General features: G+C 35.7%; 2 protein-coding genes across 2 annotated transcripts in view; both read right to left on the bottom strand.

Moving 5' to 3' along the window:
- Window positions 1-2,574, bottom strand: part of LOC117109028 — a 14,096-nt gene extending 11,522 nt beyond the window's left edge. Inside the window, exon 1 of the mRNA XM_033251256.1 lies at window positions 2,463-2,574. Coding sequence (XP_033107147.1) covers window positions 2,463-2,562 — 100 coding nt within the window. The 5' untranslated portion in view covers window positions 2,563-2,574. The remainder of the gene's footprint in view (window positions 1-2,462) is intronic.
- Window positions 2,575-2,633: 59 nt separating this feature from the next.
- Window positions 2,634-9,225, bottom strand: LOC117109027 (the record flags this gene model as incomplete). The annotated part of the gene is made up of 5 exons (XM_033251254.1): window positions 2,634-2,782; window positions 2,930-3,022; window positions 5,907-6,491; window positions 8,405-8,455; window positions 9,027-9,225. Coding segments are annotated over 5 exons (1,077 nt in total), but the record flags the coding sequence as incomplete, so codon positions are not given.
- Between the last annotated feature and the right edge of the window lie 276 nt (window positions 9,226-9,501).

Below are 9,501 nucleotides of genomic sequence, written 5' to 3'. Positions count from 1 at the left end.
AAAGGGCATAACTGACATTTTTGGCAAAATTGAGTTATATAGCCTAGTGGGGGTCAGTACATCGCGTTACACACTTTTGACACAAAAAAACTTGTTAAAAAGTGTTCCCCGGGCTAGATATGGGCATGGCAAGATAACTACAAAATATTCAGTAAATTCCCAAGGCAAAAGGGCATACTGTAACTGCAAAGATAGGCTGTGATACGCTGAACCGTGATGATATTATTTCAACAGCCAAACAATCACAAGAGACCTTTCTCCCTGGTTAAAATAAAGGTTGCTTGTTAAGTATTATTATTTTTAATTATTCTTACTGCTTGTGTACTCATAGTTTGTAAATTGAATTTATTTAAATAGTATGATTCTTGACAGTAGCACATGTCTAGTTAATGCTCGGCAAACATGACAAGTCTAGTTAATTTATGCTACATAATCTTGCCTCACTTTGAATGAGAGAGCAGCTTAGCTCAGTCAGGAGAGAGCAGCTTAGCTCAGTCGGCTAATCTGGTAGTAGCCACTGTGTGTGTGCTGAACCGTGGAGATCTCTAGGTCCCTGGTTCAATTCCCATCGCTGCCTCTCCTTGTGTTTCAGCTAGAGGGCTGAAATACAAGTTATAATAGCGCACCGTCTTTCGGATGAGACGTTTAAGCTGTTGGTTCCATTTGGTGCATTTATGGCCCATGTGCACATTAAAGAACGCAGTACACTCTTCGGAAAAGAGTAGGGGATTGTCTCCCGGTGTACTGTCCAATCACCACCAGAAGGACCCCACAGGAAATAAGTCTTCTTCTAGACTTTTGTGGGCTATCTTTGGTGTTTACACCGAATAAATCCAATCCAATCCAATGGCATACAGTTAAATACATGGAAATAAATCTATCTGAAAAGAATAACTGTTTTAGTGCAGGGGCTTATGTATTTTTGTTCGCAATTCATGTTAATTTATGGCAACAACACTTTTCTGACTCAGAATTTTATACTGAACAAGAAACATGTTGGTGCCAATTTTTTCGTGAAGGTTAACTGCCCGCCATCTTGGAAAACAAGATGGCGGGCACATATCATTATGTTGTATCATTGGAAAGGAAATAATGCACTGAATATTTTTTCCCATTACACTAATATAAAAAATGAATAGTAACGAAGATATTCGCCATTAAACATGTCATTGTCTGCTGCCCTCTATTGGTGAAAATTTCATCTTCGTAATTCTTTGTACAAATTTAGCTGGTTTTAGGTGAATTTCTCAGTTCTAATACCGATACTTTGTAGATTCTTGTTTGTAACTGGACTGATACACTGATAACAAAACATTTCTATTCATGTTTATTAGTTTTTTTCATTAAATAATGAAAAATCATCATTTTTGTTGTGTAGAACTGTATTGACTATAGCTTTATTTCTTATTATTTCAATGGAACCATTCTGGAAACAAGCAGAAATGCTTTAAGGGTTATCCTGAAATTCTCTAATTGTTGTGTTTATCTGTGAGAATTTCGAAACAAAAAATAATGTCAGATAGTAGATAATTGATTCACATAATAATAGGCACTTCTCATACAAAATTAAAAGTCGGTAAATAATTCTCTGTCCAAGATCATTCTGAGTCGAGGCTAAAACAATATTACATAATTGACAGTAAAGAAAAAAACGTGAACTGAAACATGACTGCCTAGTTTTGAGAGCTATTGTAGGCCTAATATCAAATTGTTAGAAACTAACTCAGATGAATACAAATAGAGTGATCTAATACTATTTTATGAAAAACCTAGTGTCCAGCACCTCTCAGTTTCCTCTATGCTAGGCGGTTTTAAGCAACAAGGAAGTATTATCAATTGTAAGTTATATACCCAATACAGAGGCATTGACACTGCAGGGTTCCCAAGTCTCCCGGAACTCAAAAAGAGTCTCCAGGAAACTCCTGCAAGCAAGCAATAATCTCCTGGAAATAAACTCATCTCCGCAAATTCATAATTTTGCATGTTTTCACTGCTTTATTATCAATTTTCTAAGGAAGTCATCAAAACAAACCACAATCATACATATTTTCCTCAGCTCTAACCATGATGGGGCTGATGTGGTTCACACCCTCCATCTGTGAAAGTCCCTCCCAACCCCCCACCCTTCGACACTGCAGATCTCACAGAAATTACTTCTTCCAACTTGGAACCCCTGTATTTTTGAAGGCAGATTTTTTTTTCGGATTCGGCCAATGGTTTTTCAAGCACAGAGAAAGTTGTAACAGCTAGTTTTTCCAAACGATATTGTTCCAGCAAAATTGTGCCTATCATGTGCCTACCACCAGTTTAGCCCAATGAGCTAAGCTGACTCTCATTTTCCTTATATTTCAATACCATTTGTACTGTACGGTACTTGTAAGTCTAATTACAAAATGAAAAAAAAAATGTAAAAAAATCAAAAGTCAGGCACATTTCATATTCATTTCAATTGAAGCACTTACCTTGTGTTGCAGGTAGAATTGTGCTAATGTTAATAACGGAGTCAGTAAAATTACAGTTAACAAATTGACAACCGCTTGTAGAACCTAAGCAGAAATACATAAAATATCCGGATTAACACAATCTACAATTTATTTTTTCTGTAATAACAAAAACAATCTACATTTAGAGGCTTAAGAATCAAGGAGGGAAATCAGTATGCAGGGGTCCAGAAGAACTCCATTGGTGAATGGAGGAGAGGCCCAATAAAGTGGAGCAAGCTTTCCAATTTCAATAATCACAATAATTGATATCTCAGGGGGTACTGCCAAACAGTAGCGACCTGGACGTTTTCTCAAAGGATAGCTTAGTACACTTGAAAACATGTAGAGACATTATTGTCAAGTCATTAGTTGTGATCCTTCTATAATTCCCAAAGGTTACAGGTAGGTGAGATAATTTTGGCATTCTATTGTAATGGAATTGTTACCTGTAGATGTACTTGGACCAGCTCCTGTGTCACCAGACAATGTAACCCTAGTGTCTGTGTCACCAGTCAACATTAGCTCTCTTTGATCATCTGCTATAAATTGGTATTTAAAGTATATTATGTTCTGTCAATTTCTAAGCAGCAATGTAGTTTTGGTGGGTGGGGAGCAGCCAGTATTGAATTTTTCCATCCAGTTCTAATTTCATAGCCCTCTAACTACCTTTATTAACCACATCCACTCTTATTACTTACTATTTGAATACAGTTTCGATGACATTTACGTACACAAATTGTATAAGCTAAACATTTCTTTTGATTTTCTTGTTTAATACATTTGTAGTTGACTTGTAGTATGCATGTTTGTAGAAAGTGTGAGAGTGCGTTGCAGGTTGTTTAAACCTGAATGATGATCAAAAAGACGGAAATTACAATGTTAAAGCAATAATTATTAAGATTAAAGGCACCTTCAGACGATTCAGAAGTTAGCCTTGAATTAGCAGTTTACTTTTCGTAAGCCCTGGGTAGTGTCCGTGAAGACGATCTTTGTATTAAAAGAGAACTAGCAAAATGATTTTTTGTTCTAGAGTGGATTTTTGATATGACATTAATAATTGAATCAAACTTAATATCGTTTTTTGGCTATTTTTAAAAATAAAAAGTAATAAAAGATCGTGTAAATAGCGCTGTGTAGAGTGTCCGCCGCGTAGGGTATCCACCGCGTATGATCTTTGCGTGCATGCAGTAACCATGGCTGTAACTCGTTTGTTGACAACCGCTAAATGCATATCAAATCATAGGCATATGCATAATCTGGACATCATTGGCCTCAGAGAAGCTTGCAATGGCCAAACACAGGGTTAGTACGTTTTTAAACAAAAAAATTTCCTGGACATTACAGGTCAATTTTTTCCAAATTTCAAGGATTATATAGCTTTACAGTAAAATATCAGCAATTTTACGATTGGTTGTAAAACATGTTTGCTGTACTAATTTTAAATGCATGTTAGTTAAGTGTACATAGTTGTATCTCATTCTAATTCGAAGGCGACTGATCTGTCTCTTTGTTCTCACGCTCGTTGGAAATTCTGTTTTTCTCAGATGTGTAAAAATTTGTTGGGCAAAGGAGTTCCCATGAGCATGGGAAAGTACTGGTAAAGTAAGCAGGGCTGAACTGGAGTAGAATACTCTCATCAGCACACAAATGTTCGCGTACAACAATGGTTTAATCTTATCACATAAACCTGTCAGTGCACTTTGTGGAACCGATGCGCCAGAATAACTCGGTTCTTTTGTGCGCCTCTGGGTGGAGTACATGCCTGTCCAGGGTTGTTCATCAGCGAATGATAACGCTCTCGATAGGTGTACTGTACGTTGTAGAGACCTTAAATTATATTAGTGTATTTCATATATATTTAGATGTTTATATGTAAAAACTATTAATTTTACTGTACTATTTATTAATAATGGTATGCTCTATAGTTCTGTACACATCATCATACCATTTACTGTATTATTATTTATTATTCATTACTGTTGGGCCTATTATTATTGATAGGTCAATTACTATTAGGCTTTAATTGTTAATTTTATCTCTATATTTAAACATTTATAATGCTGAAGGCCACATGAACTTTTATAATCTAGTATACAGCAAATGTTAAGGTACGACAGAGATCTCAACATCCTACCGGCACTGTATAGACGGCCGACCGACATTGGTTTTTCAATGATTTTGTAAACTTTTTGTATAACGTTATAAAATCAAGGATTTTAAATGTAAAGGCCCTTCAAACACGAATGCCATTCAGTGTAACAAAACTGTACATGTTCCCATGGTTGCGTTAATAGTTAATTAACTGCCTTGCACTATGGATGGTGCCAAACATGTGTATTCATGCAAAGCAAGTGTAAACGTCTGTAGAATGATGAAATACCCAGAGCCAGTCAGCCACTTTCAGCATTTGACATTCTTCGATAATATTCATAAATTGGCGGCGTACAAAGAGTTGACCTGCTTCTCACAAGAGTATCGTGGAAACGTTTCTTATTTAATTTACTGTTACTAGGCAACCTGCAGTACTGGAATGGTTAATGATCAAATTTCCAGGACAATGAAGGACAATCGTAAAATGTTAGGCCTAGAAATACATTGCCGCATTTAAAAAAATATTGATGTGGTAAAACACATTCCTCCGAGGTTGATGTATTGATTTTGCATAAGACTTGATAACTGCATCAGCGGTTGCCAACAAAAGAGTTACAGCCATGGTTACAGCATACACGCAAAGATCGTACGCGACGGATACCGTACGCAGCACTATTTACACAATCTTTTGTTACTCTTTCACCAGTGACGTTATGGTAAAATCGTATATAATCGCCTATAACTTCATAAAAAAATAGCCAAAAAACAATTTTAAGGTTGATTGTATTATTAATGGCATATCAAAAATCCCTTCTAGAACAAAAAATCATTTTGCTAGTTCTCTTTTAAGTTACTTCAACCTTATTACAGACAATTTATTTCTGAGCAGTCTAAGGAGCAAGTGTGCTACTTCCGCATACACAAGGAAAATAAGAATATGCGGTTGGAGTAGCGCTGTGTACACACTTCAGAGCTCGCAATTGCGACCTTTATTTTGACCTCAAAGTTTTTCAAAAGATAAATACCTACAAATGAGAGCCAAAATAACTTTTCCTGTGATGTGTAAGCCTTTGTAGACATGCTGTTTTCATAATTATTTACAATTTCAAAAAATTGTGTGTAAAATAAATGTTAATAGACAGCGCTTCCGAAAAATATGCATAGCTACTTCTAAGCATTGAACTATCCTGGATAAGCATTGTGTGGAAGTAATACGCATGTAAAATTTTCTCGTAACTTTACTTCAGACGGAAGGTCATCTGAACATAACTTATAATACTTACACTGTATACTGATGAGATTTTAACAACATTTAAACCAATCAATGCTTACCTGTAGATGGAGCTGCTTGTGTAGCAAAATTCTTGTTACATTTGCAAGTACCCCTCAGCCCTAGAGGGTCACTTTTTGACTCAATAATGAGATGTGTTGTTATGTTTCTCATAAAGTCATCCATGTTTTCTTCGCAAATCCTGCCTCTATGCTGCAAGTCTACAAATAATTCCCATCTGTCAGTCTCTTGTTCACAACAGTAAAGTTTTGAGATCTTCTTGACATCACTGTCAGTGAGGCTTTCTAAAACCTTGATCAGATTTAGTCTTTTAAGTGCAAACTTTGATATGATGACTGTCCTGATATCAAAAGGTGTTTTCTCTGTCAATTTTCGAATTTCTGGTTCCAAGCCAAATGGCTTAGTTACATTAATAGTATCATATAGTACTGTAGGATCTGCAGGACTCAGATGTCCAGAACTGCATACCAATTCAAACAATTCAATCACCTTGGTGGCAGCATATAGCTTATTAGGCTCAGTTACAACGTCTCTGTACAAAACTTTCAGCATATTGATGTATCCATGGCGATCATACCATCCTGACATGGATGATAATATTTCTCTGAAATCATCATCAGAGATTCCTAAAAAAATATACAATTTCTTTTTATAAATGACTAGATCTCTGCAAGGGAAGAGTTATTGTACTGTTCAGGCAATGGCCAATTAAATTACTTTTTTATACCTCCTTGAAAATACTGTGCTGTAAATATCAACTTTTAGCAAAAGGCAATTTATGGTCCTCTTTTTTGATACCATTTGTCATCAGAGTTTATGGTAGATATTTTTTTATTATTATTTATTTAGGCACACAATACATGTGCCAAGGATTGTTAATAGTGAATATATCACTGTCCTACTTGTAGGTGGCAATCCCTACACAAGACAAACACACACGCACAATGCTTTACACAAACTAAATCTCAATATGAGATTTAGGGAGTGGAGTTGTTTTGGTCGTGAGAAAAAATCCTGCAACACTGACAGGAATCAAACCCAGGACCCTAGGATCGGAAGGCAAGCATCTTAACCACCAAGCTATTAAACTCCACTCAATAATCATTTTATAAAAAAGGTATTCTTAGAGCTACCAACTAAAGATTTCACATCATTTATGGGTTACTCAATTATGACAAAAAAATTGTCAATGTCAGTTCACGCCCTACTGTAGGTTGAGTCTGCAAAAAGAAATTGTAAATTCCCCGAATTGATTGTGCATGCAAAAGGTCTAATCAGCTGGGCCTAATAGATGGTTTTTGAGATTCAAGTGTATTGTGTAAATGTAGTGTAACAGTGTAATAAGTGCAGTGTAAGTACATTATTTTAGCTAAGCAAATTTTCAGTGGGAAGAGGAACAAACTTAAAGCCTCATTCTCGGCAAAATTTCAGTTGTTAAGAAAAATCTGATTTTTATATTTGTTAAAATTTAAAAGATTTAATATAATACGAAATTGCTAGTTTAACTGAATTTAGAAAACATGAGAACAAAGTAAAGTAAGACTGAAATTTTATTTTTTTTAAACGTGGATGAATATTTTACTGTCTGATTTTGCGATAGGTCTGCGAAGAAATATAGTAGGCGCTGGAAAATTAGCCTATCCAACACTGCTAGGCCAGGCCTACCTTACCTCAATTTAGGTTCTGTTATCAGACATGAAAATGGCCAACATGATATTTTTGTTTCTAGTACTGACCCTTGTAAAATATAATTTTTCATTGGAATTATTTCAAAATTTGTTAAAAAAAATGATTCTGAATCTGAAAATTAAACAAACATATCTCAGGCCTTCGATCGACAGTGTACAAGATGCGAAGTACAAAAACTAATCTCATTAGAGAGGGCGCACTTCATTGACTGTATAAAGTATAACACAAAAGTGGGAGCATTCTAGCAGATGCGATCTACAACCTCTCCTCTGAATTTGCCTAATAACGAAAAAGTCGTCAAGAAAATTGTAATCTCCTATGAGAAATAGTCTCTATTTCTCATTTTTTCATCCTTTTGCGTAAAACTAAACTTTATGTCAATATTTTTCCATGATTTATGATAATTAAAGTAATGCATATTTGTGGCATAGTTCACAAAATCTCATAATGGGGCACACAGCCTACAATATATATACTCAAGAGTAATATACACAAATTTTTTTTTTTTTTTAATAATATATTTGAAAAAGAACAAAAATGTTAAACTAAACGGTAAATTATCTCTCTCACGTTTCCTATCCTTGTGGTGTATTAAAGCCAAGGCGATTGATCGTCAGGGACAGTCTTAAGCCGTCGTGGAAAACATTAAACATGTTTAATATTCTATGACGTGCCTGCACCCGACGCAAGCCATCGTGTCTGCGTTTAACTCACACAGAAAACAAATTGCATCGGGCTGCGTTGTACGACACTGTCTGAGTTGGCCTTAAGTCAGCTACATTTTAGATATACAACACTACTGTACAGTTGGGCAAACACGTATCCGTAATAGTTTAAACATTAAATGTACCTTGACTTGGCTGCTGGCGATGTGGGCTTGATGGTAAACTATCATCATTACCTGTAGAAATAAGATCATCAATAAACAATTTATTCAAACTTCTGCAGATGAGGTACAGTAATGTATAGGTTTATATTATTGTTTTAATGATGACGGCCTCAATATATAGTAATAGTAAATTTATTAACCCACAAACACACAAGGATGGATTTTTCAGTATGATTTTTACAACAAAATATAAAATGTATACCTTCGTTGGCAGGCCCGTATTTAGGAATTTCAATGGGGGGGGGGTTTGGCTTGGGACTATGCGGAACTCCTTATCAAAACCCACATACTTCTTCTTCTCTCCCCTAAATGGGGACTTTATTCAGTGTGATAGGCCTCAGGCCCTTTACAGTATAAATAAATATACATTTTTAGTGCTTTAAATAAGGAGAGACTTTTTTATACCTTGTTTAGCGAACCCTCCGATTCCGAAATTGTGGATTTCAAAATAAAAAATAACATTTTATTATAAGTGTGTTAGCGTAATAGCCGCCATGAAAAATTGAAAAAAAGAAATAAAAATGAAAATTTTCACGGAACTCCATCTCCCGCGGGGGATTCGGACGAACCCCCCCCTAAATACGGGCCTGGTTTGGTTGCTTGATTGAATCTGTTTTCTTAAGTTTTTTGGTTGGTCTTTTCTGTTCGATTTTTCTATTTTTGGGGTTCATTTCTTGTTGACCATCTCTTTCTGATAGAAAGTTGTATTGCAATGAATATTCAGTACATTTTCTAATCATGTACGATTTGACGGAGACAAACTTTCGTTTCTCAATGTTGCTCTAAATAAGAATATGGAGGAGTACATCATTAATTATAAAACTGCAAATAACAGGAGCGGTTTGCACACGGGATTGGTTTGGTTTCCCAACCTTGAAATTTTAATCTTTGAGCAAGCCACTTTTAGACCAGGAGCCCAGGGGTGTCAGCATAGGTGGAAAGTTAACCAATTTTTGTGTATATAGTAATGTTCTATGTGCCTGTCTATGTAGGAGAATGGGCATCTGCCGGTCCAATTGTGGTGGGTGTGGTCAGGAGGGGCATAAAAAGGGCCCCAA

The sequence above is a fragment of the Anneissia japonica genome, unplaced genomic scaffold (genome assembly GCF_011630105.1).
Source record: "Anneissia japonica isolate Jap-2015-1 unplaced genomic scaffold, ASM1163010v1 scaffold288242_len54250_cov106, whole genome shotgun sequence".
Lineage (NCBI taxonomy): Eukaryota > Metazoa > Echinodermata > Crinoidea > Comatulida > Comatulidae > Anneissia > Anneissia japonica.
This window is presented reverse-complemented; position numbering and strand designations above follow the sequence as displayed.